At 37.4% G+C, this 18,451-nt stretch overlaps 2 protein-coding genes across 3 annotated transcripts in view; both read left to right on the forward strand.

Moving 5' to 3' along the window:
* The first annotated feature begins 4,699 nt into the window (after nucleotides 1-4,699).
* Nucleotides 4,700-10,060, forward strand: LOC139149510 (uncharacterized protein DDB_G0290301-like). Its single transcript, XM_070721298.1, has 2 exons — nucleotides 4,700-4,778; nucleotides 8,004-10,060. The coding sequence occupies exons 1-2, from the start codon at nucleotides 4,700-4,702 to the stop codon at nucleotides 10,058-10,060; spliced, it is 2,136 nt and encodes a 711-aa protein (XP_070577399.1).
* LOC139117574 (uncharacterized) overlaps nucleotides 8,026-18,451 on the forward strand; it is a 41,278-nt gene continuing 30,852 nt past the window's right edge. For both annotated transcript variants that reach the window (XM_070680811.1, XM_070680821.1), the window contains exons 1-7: nucleotides 8,026-10,908; nucleotides 14,576-14,755; nucleotides 15,323-15,409; nucleotides 15,931-16,041; nucleotides 17,027-17,161; nucleotides 17,664-17,747; nucleotides 18,034-18,159. In XM_070680811.1, coding sequence (XP_070536912.1) covers nucleotides 10,447-10,908; nucleotides 14,576-14,755; nucleotides 15,323-15,409; nucleotides 15,931-16,041; nucleotides 17,027-17,161; nucleotides 17,664-17,747; nucleotides 18,034-18,159 — 1,185 coding nt within the window. In that variant the 5' untranslated portion in view covers nucleotides 8,026-10,446. The remainder of the gene's footprint in view (nucleotides 10,909-14,575; nucleotides 14,756-15,322; nucleotides 15,410-15,930; nucleotides 16,042-17,026; nucleotides 17,162-17,663; nucleotides 17,748-18,033; nucleotides 18,160-18,451) is intronic.

The raw sequence follows: 18,451 nt of genomic DNA on the forward strand, positions 1-18,451 counted from the left end.
CATGCACAAAGTGAGAAAATATTTACCAGGAGACGTTGTTGAAGAAGTAGCTATATAGACGTTGTTGAAAATCCACACTTCCAAATGTAATGAATAGCATGAGTGAGAACATAACTATTTTACATAGTTGTAACTTTCTACATGATGCATTCAAGCTCTGACAATCGCTTTTAAGAACGTGGTGGAAAAAATCATAGTTTTGTATTGAAGTTATGAAGTTGTCTTTGAACCTTAAAGGTACCTTTACTGCCTTCACTTGGGTATTTTATTTCGAAAACACGAAAATCGGGTGTCTCCCTGAAAATTTCTTGAACATGCGTCTTTAGTGTAAAGAAACTCTAGGTTCGTGAGTTCTTAAAATCATCTTCAGTTTTGTCATGAAAATTGGCAAGGGGAACAAATACACGTCTCAGATTAGCAACCACCGTCCACTCTTGATTCACATTGGTTTAATCATACCGGAAGTGTCAGCGTCGTCATCACGCGCGCTTCGATGACATCCGCTGCGACACTCGCATAATGCACCGTTGATTGTTCAATGCGTGTTTCAAGCATCATTAGGCCGAAAGAAAGTAGCAAAACGTCTCATAAGAAACTTCACATGGACTTCCATTTCATGTACAGACGCCGGTAATGAAGTATCTACCGAAAATATAGTCGTACTGAAACACGGAACCAACTTTTCTTTCGCTCCACTGTCTGTGTTTAAAGACACTTTTAGCGATCCCTGGTTCTCCTCACTGGAAATGATGAAGATTTCAAATGACCATTCCCCTTTCTGATGGCAGACACTTATCTCCCAACATTGGCAACAAATCTTGTCAGTCCAGGTCTATTCAGATGAACAGTATCGTAATAAGGTGAAGTAGTGGAATGTGGAACGTAGTGACTTAAAACATGACTTATTAATTTTCAGATTTAGGTTTTAGACGACTTCAGAGCTGATATAGATATGCTTCAAAACAGATCTAGATTTTGTGCAATGTGTGGGTGCTAGATGTTGTGTTATTAATAAATTTTGAAATCGTAAATGTTATTATCTTGTTACGTTTTAACATGATGTCAAATTGTCCCCTGCTACTTTGACAACAGTCCCTGGACTTTTACCTATGCACCCTGAGTCCGCACTTACAATAGTACACGCCTCAAAATTGAAAGTCTAAAACTTTTGCTCAGATTTTTCTTAAAAATCTCTTTAAATCATTCCCTTTTGAAAAGTAGAATGCCAAGACGTTGGCAATGACATAGTCTCTCCTGTAATTAGGAATTTGTCCGTGACAGTAGCTAAATTGAAGTCACCATGATGCACATGAAAAAAAGAAATGAGGGTACTGAAAACCTGTCTGTGACTGAAGCCCCTATTTGACTGAATTGTAAACAAGTAGACATAAGGTGTGAATGACATAAGGTTATGTCGTTTTACCAAGTTGGACTGAATATGGTATGCCATATACTGGCTCTTATAATGCCAAAATTCAACTTATCTGCAAGAAACTGTTCCAGGAATGTCTGAATACTGGCTCCTGACATGAAAAATCAGAATATCAGATATGAACAAAAATGCCTCTGTTTTCATTACAGAAGAGACTTACTACAATTAGCTATTGATACTGCTAAATGCTTTTCTTGAGTGTGAAATATTTGTATGATCAACATATGCGGCAAGAGTCTTTGGTGCAGTCATTCAGGATGTAGATCATTAGAAACATGCTTTCCCAGTGTAGAGGTCCAACTTTACTGGGTTGGCCCACATCATGGTGGTGAAAACGTAAAGTCAATCTGGGCTGCCACTCTAATTACAAAAGATCATTAATATGTCAATTAGTAATTAATTAATATGATGTTACTAAATATTTTTCCATGCTATTATAACTCTGTAAGACAATCTGTACCAAATTTCAATGCAGTTTATGCAGTGTTCCTGGATATTAACCCTCAATACAAAAATTCACTAAATATACAATTAAGCAATCAATTGAAATTATACCACTAATTGTCATTGCGTTCTATCACAGCATTGTAAAATCAAAATCTGTACTAATTTTCAACAAAACTTCTGCAGTATTTCTGGAAATATTACCCTAATGATGAAAGTTTACTAAATATGCAAATTAGCAATTAACTGACATGATACTGCTAAATGTCTTTGCATGCTATTACAGCACTCAAAGATCAACGTGTGAACAACGTGTAATCAATTTTGACACACTCGTTCTGGACATATCACACCAATTAGGAGGTTCATTAAATATTCAAATTAACAATTAAATGACATGATGATGCTAACTGTCTTTGCACACTATTACAGCACTGAAAGATCAACATATGAACTACGTGTCATCAATTTTGATATGCTAGTTCTGGACATATCAATAAAAATAGGAAAGTTCATTGCATATGCAAATTCAAAAATATTTGATACGATATTGATAAACATCTTTGTACTCTGTGACAGCAATGTGGGCTCAACATCTGAACCAAGTTTCATGAAATTTGATGCAGTATTTCTTGATATATTATCTCCCTTATTATGAAAATTCATTAAATATGCAAATTAGCAATTAAGTGACATAATAGTGCTAAATGTCTTGCCACACTATCACAGTACTGAGAGATCAACATCTGAAGCATTGTCATCAAATTTGATGCAGTATAACCTGGCCATATCACACTAATTAGGAGAGTTCATTAAATATGCAAATTAGCAATTAATTGATACTGCTCTATGTCTTTGTATACTATTACAGCACTGAAAGATCAACATTTGCATCAAGTGTCAACAAATTTGATCTATCATATCTAGACCTTTCACGCTAATTAGGAAAGTTATTAAATATGCACATTAGAAATTGATTTAAACCGATACTGATAGATGTCATTGTTAAAGCGTTGTGAACTCAACATCATCAGTACAAAGATTCAACAAAATAGATTTAGTATTTCTTGCTGTATATCTTGAAATGTCACCCGAGTTATGAACATTTTTTAAATATGCAAATTATCAATTAATTGATACAGTTTTGCCATACATCTTTAAGCGCAATTAGACCTCTGTGTTGCCAACATTTGTACAATGTTTCATCAAATTTGGCACAGTCTCTCTGGAAACAGAACTCTTTTTCAAAACCACTAATTATGCAAATAAGCACTAATTATGCACGCCAAACCCGAAACAATAGACAAGCATATGTATGCCAAAGTGTATTATCCTTGTAACAAGTTTGAAAGGAATTGGCAAATGCATGCGCATTTCTTAAATATCTGCGTGAACGGACGGACGGACGGACGCACAGACAGACTGGACGAAGTCCAATTCATACATCCCCGGACTGCGTCCGCGGCCACTAAAAAGTAGGGTTTCTGTGCAAAGTTTAGTTCTGAAAATACTGATCACCTTATACTTACTTCCACTCGAAATTCAACATGTCTCCCATCCTTTGCTAATTCCATTGGGAAAACACAAATTATAATTTTTGTGCGGATGCAAAACAATTCACTTACTTTGGCTTTTCTGTCTAATGCACACAAGCAATCACGGTCAAATTGAATAAAATAAGTTATTTGTCACATATAATATTCTTTTACAGTTCTGAGATTATATTATGGTGTTATCTTTTTACAGACACAGTTTTCAACTTCAGCAAAAGAGCCGTTTTTTGCAATCACCGTATCAGAGTCGGCAGCTCTAGAGGTTGATTCCATTCTGTGCTGCATTTTCTCCGAGTCAGTCGCCATCCAGGACTTCCTTTGCAATCATTTCATGAGAGTCACTGGTACTCATGCTGACAGTAGACGCTGCTATGACGTTCACTTCAGTTTGGCTGCACATCTTTCTTGACTTTGCTTTGCCAAAATATATTGAGGTAGTATGCGCCTCGAAAGTGAAAGACTTAAACTTTTGCTCAAACTTTCCTTAAGAATCTTTCAACCATTCTCTTTCAAAATCAAGAATAAAAATTTGTGGTCACCGTGCAAATTTTGGTACTAGAGAAACAAATTACTCGAGATTTACCGGTATTTAAAATGGCCACCATACCAGTGTTAACTCATAGACCTCTAGTTATGTTCGAGAGTGTATGATTAGCTCTATGGAAAAATAAAATTTTCGATTTTCGAAAAACTAAGCCAGTAAAAATTTTTCTTATACCAAGAGCTTAAAATGAATCCCCAAAAGTGGTATATCAGAAAAGAATGTTAAATTTTGAGAGTCTGAATATCTGTCCCCGAGGCGCGTTCTACCTTAAAGAAAAATATTTATCAGTAAAGAAAGTGACATTGGACCACTGTTGTTGCAAGAAGAAAAAAAGATTCTTCACCTACTAAAGAGTATAGTCCCCAGAATAATCTTCGTTTGAAAGGTCATCCTTAGCGAAGTACGGAAGGAGTTAAAATCCCCCCCCCCCCGCATCTTCAGCCCTCTATGGGAAGGGATAAGTAAGGTTGGGATACGTTTAATGGTCCGCTCCTTAGCAGCGCAGAGACTCAGTGTTTCGGTTTCTGCATGCCCATTCTAAAAGTTTTTCTCTTCAGAAATGCATAATTTTTTCTTATCATTATATATTACGGTATGTGCTTTGTTAATTACATATGTTATAAAAAGGGGAAATAAGATCGGAAATCCCAATTGCACCAGTGCGGGCGCGCTTACAGTCAAACCTCAGCATTGGAGGCAACAAACAACGAACATTGTGGGAGCAATATGGCGTCAAGGAGAAGCTCAAGTATGGCATATCCCGGGTTTTCACTCGGATTCGGAGACATGGGACACCATTCTAGAGGTAATATTGATAAAGCAAATGTATTAAAGTGGTTTCTACAAGACATAGACTTGGAAACAAATGGTTTTCGTGACTATATACCGCGATCGCAGTACCATTTCCGTCGGGAGGTCGTATCGATAATCGAGCTATCTGAATATTGATTGCAACTTGATATCAAACAAAATCACGTGCATGTGATTGAAGCATGGGGGTAGAAACTACGTCTATGATTGAAAGAATTCAGGTTTTCTTAAGTAAGCCCAAAGTCATGGAATTATGCCTTCCGAGTGAAATATTTCATCTAGATGTGGGCCTAACCGTGATGTCTCGCAGTTGCATATCACGCTGGGCATGCATGTGACGGTAAACTGTAAACAACGTTTTAAAATCGAAGCCAAGTTTGGCAGCATGTCATCGCTAATAGCACGCTCTGTTTTTACCTCCATAATCAAGGTTACTGACAGAGCAGTAAATATTCTGAAAAAATACACTTTAAAGGAACAAAGCAATTTACGAAAATCCACAACTGCCAACAAGTACTTTTCTCGAAGACCATCCACATATTTAATAGTATGACTATACATGCAGGGCCAGTAGCAGAACTTTTGGTGATTGTTTCACTAAGTTTCTTTCTTTTGTCAACTACAGATTCTTTATCTACGTCCAAAAGCATGTTGAGATACACAATGTTGAGCTTGTCAACTTGGCTGGTATATTCGTTAATCGCTCTGCATGGCAGGGCTGTGTGTTACCAGCGTTATAGGGCCTCCCTGTGGTGGGAGGCCATATAAGGCCTAACACATTTCACACAGCCCTGCCATGCAGAGCTAATTCGTTAACTGCATTCTTATTGTTTAATTGTAAATTCTGGTTCTTACTGCAAATAATGTCAATAATAACTGTGCACTTTGAAGGTAGGCATGCTGTGATGACAGTGGAAAATATAGCCCCGTCTACCATATATGAATAGATGTAGTGCTTTGAAGAATAGAACAAGAACTTCCTGTTGACATGCAAAACAAAATGTGTAAAGAAATCATTAAAAGCTACCAGCTACTTTACCAGATTCATAACTGTTCTTTAGCAGGAATAAAGTCCTTGTTCATGATCCTTGGTAGATACATGCATATCTGTTTGATGTTTGCGTGATAACAGTGAGTTTCAAACCAGTAAAATGACAGCGCTACACATGTACCAGACTTTTGATGTTTTACCAAACACTTCCGCTCTTCCCCAAACAAAGGACATTGCCGTTTATTGTTTATGACTAGTTGAAGAACGCAAAGTAGATGAATTACATTTATTTCATCTCAGTTGCTTGTGAGACATAGAACCACTAAGAAAATGCACAAATGTGTTCAGAGCAATTACCATTTGTAAAACTCCAGTCAGTGTTAATCAGCCACAGGAAGGCAGTGGGCAAACGCTGAAAAAGAAGTGGTTTGGCAACTTGTTACAATGTTATAGAACATTGTAATTTGATTTAAATTTCAGGTTTGGTTTATTTTGTTTTGTACTTATAGTGCTTAAATAAATCAAGTTGTTGTTGTTAGGCTGGCATTTAGACTGAAAGATATGTCATTCAAGGGCACTCACTACACAGGGGAGTGCTGTGAGCCTCCTCGAGCCATGGATTTTTCAGTCTAGCTTGCATTCTACCGGCAATAACATAGACATGATATATATATATATATTATATATATTATATATATATATATATATATATATATATATATGTGTGTGTGTGTGTGTGTGTGTGTGTGTGTGTGTGTGTGTGTGTGTGTGTGTGTGTATGTGTGTGCATATATATATATATATATATATATATATATATATATATATATATATATATATATATATATATATACAAGTGGCTGTATTGATAGTTGATATGGAAAAAACATGTATTTTATGTGGGTGACGTTTTATTACATTTATTAAAACGTGTAGATTCATGTAGATCCACACTCTGGTAGCTTCTGAAAATTTAACAAGGATGTCTCAGACTTGTAAATTGTGTGAAATTTATTGAAGAGTAGATGCACTGCACATAAACTTGAAAAAAATATCCATTAAATCACATCTTGATTATTGAGCAGCCACATTTTTACAAATGTAAAATGCAAAAGTGTTCTCCTATATTTCCAAGATTTGGAGCAATGTTAAAATACAAATACATGATGTACAGAATCATATTACAGAAAGTAATGGCAAGATAGAAATTCCCAACCCAAAATGGTCACTACTGAAAGATGCGTGAATGTTTTTTCTCGAGGTACCTATACTTTTGCTTTTGTCACCATTTTGTTCATCTTGTTGTGTCTCTGCTAAGACCGTATTGTGTTTTCAAAATAGAAAAACAATAAAATAAATGCTGAAAAAATGAGAGAATAACCAGACTGCATGTATGGATCTCATACCGTCCAAAATGTGCATGAAGTATAATCAGAGAAGGTGTCTACAGGGTTCAGCCGTTTTTTTATGACTTCAGCTATTTTAAGGTCTTTGTCATAGCTACATGTATTGTATATGGTCCTCTTGACTAGTAATAGTATAGTACAGGGTTAAGGTTAGATATCCTCATTGTCAGTGTATTGTATAAGTAAAATATCTATGTTATGTGTTGACTTGCTCCTTGAATATTTGTATATTTATTCAGTATAGGATAGACAAGCACACTATGGTGTATGGTTGGGTGTTGGATGTTGCATGATTACTAATGATACTGCCAAAGTGGATGAACAGACGTAGCCAGTGTGGGATTTTTCATCCATGTTTTCCCTTTTCTCATACCAGTTCTAGTTCCGTACAAAGTCCGAGTTGATTAAACCTTTCAATTCAAACAGATCTTGGCAAAAACAAATCTATGTGCAGAAACACAGAACTATGTGCACACATTTATCTGTATTGTCCCATATTTACACAGTCTTTCTGCACCAGTTTTTCATAAAACCCTGGTGAGTGCCACATTTTATTCTTTGGCCATGCCCATAGCCACGTCTTTCTGTTCTTGGCTGTGTACATGTATATGTACATGTATGTTACAGTATGTGCAGATGATTTGCTAAAAGCTCATGGAATTTTTTTCATCTTTCATACTTGTGTACTACAATTTGTAGAACTTAGAAGATAGTCTTGTCAGATTTTAGTCTCACAGAATTTTATATTTCCCCTAGTAGCAAATGTACAACCCAGTCTTTTTAGAATTAAAGATTAACTCACTTCTTTCTTTTATTATTCCAGATAATGAGAATGTTGGGTATAGCATAAGTCATTCTCAAAGTAGATCTTCACAGGATAGTCATGTTGTTGATGATGTTGCAAAAGAAATGGCCTATCAGGTTGGCCACCCTCAGCCAATGAGTGTCCAGACTGAAAGTCAAGGGGGTCTGGGTGTTAATTTGAAAAACGTTTTTGAGCTTGTGAAGCAGCAGTATAGCGCCCTCAGTGGACAACCAGAGATGCGCATGCAGTCTGGTGAGAGTGGTCTGTACAGTAGTGGTAGCGGGTTGTCGATGTCGCAGTCAGCGTCATGGACTCAGGCAAACCTTACTGTGTCAGGACAGAGTGGAGAGTTTTTAAACCAGCAAGGCAGCCTGTCAGGCTATGCAGATAGTGTGCCGAAAAGTGACGCCCTCAAATACCAGCAAGCAACCGAAATTCACTCTCAGGCACTGTCTCAGCAAGATTATGGTGCACAAGGAGACAGCTTTCAGTATGGAGAACTGAAGAATCCACAACAACGTCAACAGCAAGGTTTATCCAGCAGGCAAGAGGCTGCCAGAGCAGCAGAGGATGAAACTATGAAACAGCTATCAGCGCTAACTGAGATGGAAGCGACCGGTGCTAGTGGAGTGTCACAAGCTGATGTTATTCAACAGCAGAAAGCGCTGATTGAGAAACAGTTGATTACTGGAAATGTGGACCCGAACACCATGATCCAGCTGGGTGAAATGCACCGGAAGTTGTGCCAAATGCAGCGGAAGCTACAACAGGAGGAGAAGCCGACGTTTGCTCTGCATTCAACGATGACCAAGAGGAACGTCATGCAGGGTAAGAGTGCAGGGGTCAAAGGTGGGCAGGTCAAGTCTGCGGCTGCGTCACAGCCTAGTGGTGCGTACAGGAAACAAAGTCAGCCATCTCAGTATCAACTCACTCAGTGGCAGCAAAATCAGCAAGCTGACTACAGACAGAAACAGACTGCAGTACCTGTATACAGTAAGGAACAGTTTGACTACCAACAACACGAACAGTACTCCGACACCACACCTCAAACGGCATACCAGTGGCCTGACTCGGAACAAAGCCAAAGAGGCCGATCCAGTGATGAGACAAACAGATCTCACAGAAAGCGACCGCCTTCTCCGTATGGTGCAGGAAAGCAGCAGCAGCTTCCTCATGACATGAGAGAGGAAATGATAACAGAAAAAGTGAAGAGGAGACGAATGTCTCCAGACTTCGTAACCTCCAGTCATCATAAATATTTAGATTCGCCAGATGAGGAACCGTACTTTGATGATCGCGATAGAGCTGTTCACTCTCCTCTGCGTGATACAGCCAGACCAAGAAAACAATCATATGGAAGTGGGAGAGACAGTGAAAGAGCTAGGCCTCGTGAAAAAAAGGCTCATGAAAAGGACACTAAAATCTTTGACCAGTTGAAAGAAATGCGAGCAAGGACCTCATCCCATGAGCAGGAAAATCGCGTTGTTCGTATTGTCACCTACAAGGATAAAGTTGACCATTCTGATAGATATAACAGAGACAGGCAACAGGAAGACAAAGCACGGCCCACTCGGTCGGTTGACATACATGAGGACAGTGACTTTGAAATTGAGGAAGCTTTAAGAATGAAAGAGGAGCTTAAAATTAAGATAACGAGTGGGAGACTAGATCGTGAAATGGAACAAAGTTACAAGGACATGTATTTTGAGTTGTTAGATCAAATTGACAATCTAGAAGCCAAACGTCGACAAAAGAACATTGTAGTTAGGGTTGAAAGGTCAAGGTCACCTGATGAGTACTTCTACGAATACAAGGACGAAAAGAAGCATGATAGAGACTCATACAAATCAAACCAAAAAACAGGGATGATGATCAACGGAGATCAAGGCACTCTGCCGATCGTCATGCTGAAAACCGCCGCAAAAGGAGTCCCTCACCATCACATACAAAACACAGGAGCTCTAGGGATAGCAGGTCGCCAGAGAGACTTTCAAGGCGCAGCGATGAACGAAAGTCGGAAAGAAAAGATAAACGACACAGATCGATATCGCCGGTGTCGCGCAAATCCAGCATAAAAGAGGACTCTGGTCATCGTCATAGCAAAAGGAGAGCAGAGATACATGATGAGTTCAGTCATGAGAAAAGTTTCACTTCAACCTCGGGCAGTAGTAAAGATTATCTGGCAGCTACATTCAGCAGTGGTAGATATACAGCAAAAGTATCGCGTTCAGGCAGTGGGCCCTCCTACACCGCTTCACCATGGGAGAGAACAACAGAGATCCGCAATGAGTCACGTCATGAGAAAAGTTATACTTCAACCTCAGAAAGTGGTAAGCATTATGTGGTAGCTACGTCCAGCAGCGGTAGACATACAGCGAAAGTATCGCCTTCAGGCATTGGGCCTTCCTACACTGCTTCACCATGGGAGAGGCACAAACACAGCGCAGGAAATCTCACTGAAATGGTTTCAAGTTATTTTAAACCTCCACAGCCAACACCTCCAAAGGTGCCAACCCCCGTCACCGGGTATAGTCCAGTGCAGGTCCAACCCAGTGGACAAAGCCCCATGCAGACCCCTGCCGTTATCCACAATCCAATGCATGGCCCAATGCCAGTCAACGTAAGTTACCAGACAATGGTTTCAGTGAATTACCAGTACCCACCCGGTGCACCACCAACTGGTTACCGGTACCAGTATCCACCAACTGCACACCAGCAAAGGGTAGCCCATACTATGCCGGTAAGTCCAGCACCGGGGCCTGGCAATGTTCTGTGGCCTCCAGGAACAGAACCAGACCACTATGTTAGAGGAGCAAGTCAAATGGCTGTTTTACCCGGTCAACCTGTTGCCAAATCTCAGATTCTGTCTTTACCGACAACACCTGATCGTGATAATGAAGCCAAACGCAGGAGGATAGAAGCGGTATGGTTACTTTTACTTCTTTCTTATTGATTGTGTTTCATCTGTTGCGATATCTTGCTTTTATTGTTTCTAAATAGTCTTAATGCAGAGGAAATTGAAACAACTGAAGTGTACTTGTAGATAAATTAACGTTGTGCATACATTGTATAGTTAATCACTTTGTAGTGAATTTAAAACCATGTAATAAAGGATCATTGTTCATTAATTTCTTGGGCATTGAATACTGAAAGCTCTTTGAAGTCGTAGGAATTTATGAACATTTTTGTTGTTTCACCGACACCTTAAATTATGTTCACTAGCTTTAGTAGCAAGAATGTCTGACCACAATTAGGCAAGTCTTTCTTCAAAGATATGGTTAGTAGAAATTGCAGTCTTCAGTGTGTGTACAAAGGCCAGGTATAAAGCAAGTTGCTTATATGCAGAAGGTCATCATTTCCAAGATACTGGGACTTGTCATGAAAATGTGATCCCTTCATTAGCAAAACTGTGTGTTTAGGACTTGGTAATATAACTGGTGTTATTCTGTCATGATTGTCAGACAATGTATGTTTAATTTCATTCTGGAATGTTATTTATTATTACTACTTATGTTTTCAAATAGGATCTTTTAAAACAACCCATTCTTGATGAAGGTAATTATGGAATTGAAAGTGAATTTTTACAACTTGTTGTCAGATGAACTTTATTTCGAGGTGAATGGCGTACTGTAGTTCAACTGAAATTTTGTAGAAAATTTCTAAACTACCGATATGAACAGTTATTGTGCTAGTCGAGGATGCGAAAGCACATTAAGGATCCACAACAATGAAAATGCTCTGTTAAATGAAAACTTTAATTTATAGTTTTGGGTTAGAATGTGTGAGTTGTGACTCAGGTTATTTTCACCAATCAAAACAGGCAGATTTTTCAGTCATGTCAGAATTCATAGGAATAAAACTGATGAAAATTGACAATTATATACAGAATATAAACAGATTACAAGAGAAAGTTGAGGGAAAACTTCAGGAATTAAGATTTGATTTCTAATTGGTTTGTAAAGTGGTGTTGGACTCTGTGTGTAAAGATGTATTCAATCCATGTTAGGATTGATGGTAAGTTTTTCTAGAGGCATTCATGAATGGTTGATATTTGTATGTTAGTATTTTTTTTTGGGGGGGGGGGGTTTCAGTGAAGGACAGAAATTCATGTCTGATTTTAAAGTTAGTAGAGAATTGCTGTTTAAGTTTTCCTCTGATGTACCTGTTAAAATCTCCTTGATTTTCATTGGCTGTATCCTTTTAAATCTCTTCAATTTTCAATTTACGTAGCCATTCACTCTTCTTGCGTACTTTCAGTAATGTATAATATGTCGGCATAAACTTGTATATTTGTCATTTGTAAACAGCTCATTGTATGAAAACTTACGGTATTTCACAAACTAACAGTTGTAAAAAAACTTTCTCTAATTAAGTCTGAGTCATTCATTTCAAATATTTGATCTTGTAAAATATGCTAAGGGTGAAGGATAATGAAAACATTTGCACGGCAAACAACGTCATTGCCCTTGACCTCAAATCCTCAAAAAGTTTTGAAGTGTAAATTTTCGTCTGTGAAATTATCATTTATGTGCCTGCAAAACAATTTAAGTTTCTGAAATAGGTCATTTTGTTTGACATTGCTGAGTAAGTTGTATACAACAAATGTTTTAGAGCAAAACATGATCAGTGATTAATCATTGTGCGTATGGTTTTCATGGCATGACTATGATGTCAAATTTATGCATCATTAATTAATACATCGTGATCAAGATAGAGCTAAACCCATTCCCCTTACAGGCAATGAGATATGTTTGTCATGGACATGTTTTACTGTTATTATTCACAGCTTCTAAAGTACCCTTGTTAATAATGGTGCATGTACCTTTGATTTGTAACCATGATCCAAGCAATAGAATATCATTGTAGGTGATTTTTAGCTCACATTTGGTATATGTATATATAACAAAGAGAGCATATGGTAAGTTGGCGGCGTCTGTATGTCTGTCTGTCTGTATAAAAATGTAGATGTATGTCCGTCCTCATCAAAAACTTCAAAACCGCAGCACCTACCATCTTAGTATTTGGTGTACAGGTGCATCCAGGGGTGGAGATGTGAATTTCTTCAAATGAACATATCAGTGTCAAAAATATACAAATGAGGTAAAAAAGGGGAAATGCTGCAAATTGCTAAAACTTTGTAACTACAAACCAGATTTGGTTGAAACTTGGGATGCAGGTTCTTTAAGGTGACTTCACTTAGATTTGTTCAAATTATGGCGAAATTTATATAGTTGTATTTTTGGGCAATTTTTCCCATTTTTGATCAAAACTTCCCTGAAAAAATTGCTTGAAATCTGGTATGCATAATCCTAGGTTAGCCTCTGTCAGATTTGTTCAAATTATGGTGAAATTTTCATATTTGTATTTTTGGGCAATTTTTCCCATTTTTGGTCAAAAAATCATTTTCTCTGAAATCTCTGAAATCAAACCAAATGTGAGCCGAGTGTCATTGACGCTACTATTGGATGCAAAATAGGCTTGAACTATTGAAAACAGAATAAGACTGATAATGAAAAGAAGGAAAAGAAAGTGAAGCAATAAAACTAACATTCATATCATGATCATAGCATAATACAATGGCCTTGTGGAAATGTTTCATCACAAATCTAATATTTGCAGTGTCATGTTACTCAATGGTACGTGAACCAGTTTACCTTTTCGCCTTCAATAACCAAACATGTACCAAATTACATTCCTGTAGGCAGTTTTACTCTTAAAATGAATGTGTATTCTTGTAAACATTCAATGTAATATTTCATGTTCAGATTCACATTGTCTTTTTTGTAATAAGTCATTTTGAATGTAGAGTCCATATTTTTGTAGTAAAAGTACATCCTCAGGAATACCATTTATTAGATCTGTAAGGTAATACCGTTAATTCATATTCTATTTATTAAAAGTCATTTAATTTCTGTAGGTATATATTATTGATCGCATCGAGTTTGGTTGTAATTTTACATTTTCAAGATCTGTAAATTCATTTTTGAACTTTACAAAACATAGTCACTGTTTGGACAAATAACAAGATGACTTGAAAGAAATTGCTAATTTCATAGCAGTAATAAAAATATATTGCAGGGCCTTGTGTACATTCAGTATGAGTTTCTGTGCTTCTAGTTAATATCTTATAGCAAATCTCTAGACATAATTCAACTCTAAAATTGTGTGTAAGAAAACTGGACAAGTTCTTCTGTCAAGATTTTGGAGAAGTGGTTTATGTGCTGTGATGGCATAAAGTGACCAGTGACGGAATAGATGTTTGTCACATTCTCATCATAGCCACTTCCGATGACGCTGATGAAATTCAGGAATCAACCCACTGGTGATGAAATCTCTCCATACCTAACTGGTGTCTGGATTGCAACATGTGATGCACTGACAACACCCAAGATGATTGCGGAGTAGCTGCTGTCATAATGGGAGTGACATGCCAAGTCCAAACCAGCATTTATAGTTTCTCCTTTATCACTATGCCATCATTTACTTCTGTAGATTGAGTCAATTGATGTAGGGTACAGTTGACAGTCAAGTCATACATTTTATTTGCTAAAAGAAAGATATTTGATGTTTGGACATTTTTTCCCAAACAGGAAGCACATCAGAAACAGCAGCAGATATCTCCAATAAACAGGAAGAACTTACGGATTCTACAGCAGACAAAACCCAAACACCCTGTGAAGCCAGCTATTGCTACCAACAGCAAATCTGTTCTGATAGATGTCTTGAGTGCTGGCGGGGAGAAAGCCAAAGATGGACAGAAAGCTACCGGTGTAAGTATGCCACAACCATTATTACTCCAAGATAGTATGATACATGTATGAATGTATGCACTGCTATGCTATGCACACATACATGTAGATTCTATGTAAAGCATATGGTCTTATTTTACTCTGTAAATACCATCTGGCAAACACATCTGATTTCTGTTTTAATTCTGGTATTTTTAACAATAGCGTATGGCACATAATGTATATGTGTAAAGTTATAATTATTCATATCATTTGAGGCTGCAAAAGCATACAAGATGCCAGTGTCTTGCAGTGCAGCATACAGTGCAGTAGTCACCAAGCACAGTTACTGTGTATAGTCTAAACAGATATTGCTCTTTAATTTTGTCTTGCCATGGTTATTTTGAAATGTATTCAGGTAATGTTCTTTTCTCACGGAAAATGTAGTCATAACAGGAACATTACATTTACTGGCAAATGCTCAAGTTATTACACGTTTAATGTGTGTTTCTTCAGCAACTAAAGCAAATGAAGTCATGTGTCTACCTCTCCAGCAACAATTCGTTATACAATGTGTGTAATGTTCTTGTGTGTATTGTTCTCACACAGAGCAATGAAGGTCAAGGACAGAGGAAAACAAATGAAAAGAGGAAGACATTGCTGTCCTCTAAAGCTGGCAATATGACAGATGAAATGGTAAGTTGCCATGGTTACAGGTGTTTTGAATAGTGAGGTATAATCATGATGGGTTTCTATGGTTACTACTGTATTCATGAGTGATATACCAGTATTATCATCCTGTCTTTGTATAGTAAATATACATCATCATGGCATGTACGTGTACTTGTATAGATGCATGCGTGTGGTGATGTGTGCATGTGAGGGGTGGTACATACATGTATACAGAGGTACTTGACAGTATATCTGCCATTCCATGCATTTGTATTGCATGTTTATCTCAGGCATGTAGTTTGTGTGGACAGTGACAAATCAAACGATATTTGTACTTCTATGAAGTTGTTTATCTGCCTGAATTTTAAATCAGTTTTCTCAATGCATGTCTAGTCGTTCAAATGTCTGGCCTCCCCTCACTTATGTACGGTTCAACATATCCATCACCTTTGGTAGGGTTCGACCGATACATCAAAAAAGAGGTAGATTTGGTGCATGCCAGACAAAGAATGATTATAGTAGCTGTTCATTCCTTCTACCTCCAGATAATACTTGCACCAAATGTTGAAGTCAGACTGAAGAAAGTATTCAGCTATAACCATCTGTACAAGAGATTCTGTCTGCTTTGCTGTGAGAAAGTACCAGAAAATGTTAATGTAAGTATATATATATATATTGCAAATTTGAATTCTTTCAAGAGATAATACAATTGTCTTGTTACCAAACTCTCTCCTTTGTGATAATATATATTGAGTACCTTCTAAATGTTCATGGATGAAACATGCAATATTTTAGCTCAGAAAGGAAAACTTGTTCCAAACAAGGATAAAGTCGATCTTAGTCCACAGTGCTACTTTTTCAGTCATTCATGAACTTAACAAAGAGAATGACATTGATGTCACAGACTTAAACTGTCATTTCTGCTCCTCCAATCTGCTGTTACTGCCACAGATGTGACAGTGGCCTTCTTTACAGAATCCACAGCGTTGTCGTTGAGGGCGCTCTTTGTGATATCTGGAAAATTGGCCTCGCCCACAAAGATATGTACATGTATCAGTTTAACTCTCAGCGCTAGTGTTGTTTATTTTCAATAAATATGACCTTCTTTCCTAACCCTTTCTCAGTCCAAACGTATGGTACATGTATGCTTTGTTTGTACCTCTTACATTAAAGGGCCTGTGAAATTGTCTTACATGTCAATGTTATGATCCCTTGAAATAGTTTTGAAATAGTGAAGCGAAATAGTTTTGAAATAGTGAAGTGAAATAGTTTTGAAATAGTGAAGTGAAATAGTTTGAAATAGTGAAGTGAAATAGTTTTGAAATAGTGAAGTGAAATAGTTTTGAAATAGTGAAGTGAAATAGTTTTGAAATAGTGAAGAGACTGTATCATTGGCCCTGTAAATGAAAGGTGCAGGGTTTTGAAAAGTGAGTAAATAGACGTAGACATGTAGTTGCAAAGTTTTTGCCCTCAGGAAAGCAATGGTGTTTTTGTTTTGTCTTCCAAAGACACTTGTGACAGAATCACAATGCATTTAAAAGACAATATATATCATCATAGTGTACACCATCTTTGTAATTTCTGTCAGTTTTGATCGTAATTCATTTTCACTCTACAACCTGCCATTTTTTGTCTCCATAGCAACCGGCACACTTGGAGCTGCCTAAACACAAAGACATGCAGACTGTCTTTGAACAGATTGCCAGACTGTGGCAAGTCATTAAGGACTTTGGCAAGAGAGAGAAAGAATCCAGAGACAATGTCTTGATGAAAGCTGTGAGTATAACAATATACCGGAATGATCAAATTTCACTTCCAGTTGAGCAGCTAGTGCAGTGATACCAGCCTCTTTGGTACCAATGATTTGCCTCAGGATAGAAGTGTTTGTTAAAAGTATACTGTCACCCGTTCCATTCCAATTTTGCAACAGTTACCATGGAAAGAGAAAATCTAACCAATCACAAATTTTAAGCGGGTGGCTGCTTTTTAAAAACAGTGCCCTCACATGGGCATTTTGAATACCAAGAACGCCCCTTTGACCATATATGGGCATATTTAGATTACAGGTGACTGTATACCTTTAATGTTTCACGCCAAACAGAACCATATTACATTATGATGCAGGCAAAATGTCTATCACTTTTTTAAGCAGGTCTTGTTCTTAGCTCTGATGACAACACCATCACTACTGTGTACTTTGAATAGTAGCTTGATAAAATGCATACAAAATAGTGGGAATTGTGTCAACAAACTGTTCATGTTTTTAATTTGTTTACAGCAAGCTATTGAAGAGAAGATGAAGAACACCAAAGCAGGAATCAGTCGTTGCAATATTTGTGAGATAGACATCCCAGAAACAAAGGTATCAAACCAAGACTTTCTTCATCGCCTTCCGAGTATAGACACCTAGTAATGTACAGGTTTAACCCCTTTACCACTATGGTTGCACCCGAACCTATTGTTTTCCATGGAGAAAGCGGACCTTTTTACTTGAAAATAGGAGTGTGAAGGTTAAACAACCACTTGATTTTGAGCAAAGCTGAGGGTGTATTCACACTTACATGTAGTCTGTGTAGAATGTGTGTACAAGGCATAGAGATGTCAACTTTAAAGATGCCATATAATGCTTTGTCTGTGTTTTCCTGTAGGAGGGATATGAGAACCATGTGAATGCTCTGAATCATCAAATTCTACATCACATGTTTGAGATTGTTGCCAAGGTGAAAACAGCCGTGTTGAACAAAGACATGGATACTATTGAGAATCTTTTGCAGGTCAGTCCAAAAAATGGTTTCTTAAATCTTTTCATTACGCACAAGTAAGAAATCTACAGAATTCAATGATATGATACAAAATATTTTACTTTTTTAGTTCCCATTAGCCTATGTACAACAAAACACTGAAGGAATCAGTTTGATCAGTAAAGATCTGCTTTCTGTTTACAGCTATATGAATGTCTGTACAGCTTGATGCCTGCCTTGAAATATATTGTAAACTTTCGTTCTCTAATCACGCTACAATTTCTACTTTGCAGAGTGGTTACCAATACAATATCCAATTAAATTA

This window comes from Ptychodera flava, chromosome 2 (genome assembly GCF_041260155.1).
Source record: "Ptychodera flava strain L36383 chromosome 2, AS_Pfla_20210202, whole genome shotgun sequence".
Lineage (NCBI taxonomy): Eukaryota > Metazoa > Hemichordata > Enteropneusta > Ptychoderidae > Ptychodera > Ptychodera flava.

Excerpts from the sequence above, each read along its gene's own strand:
- LOC139149510 (XM_070721298.1), top strand. The coding sequence starts at position 4,700 with ATGGCGTCAAGGAGAAGCTCAAGTATGGCATATCCCGGGTTTTCACTC. Across the intron at positions 4,779-8,003 it reads CATGGGACACCATTCTAGAG|ATAATGAGAATGTTGGGTAT; the intron begins GTAATATTGATA and ends TTATTATTCCAG.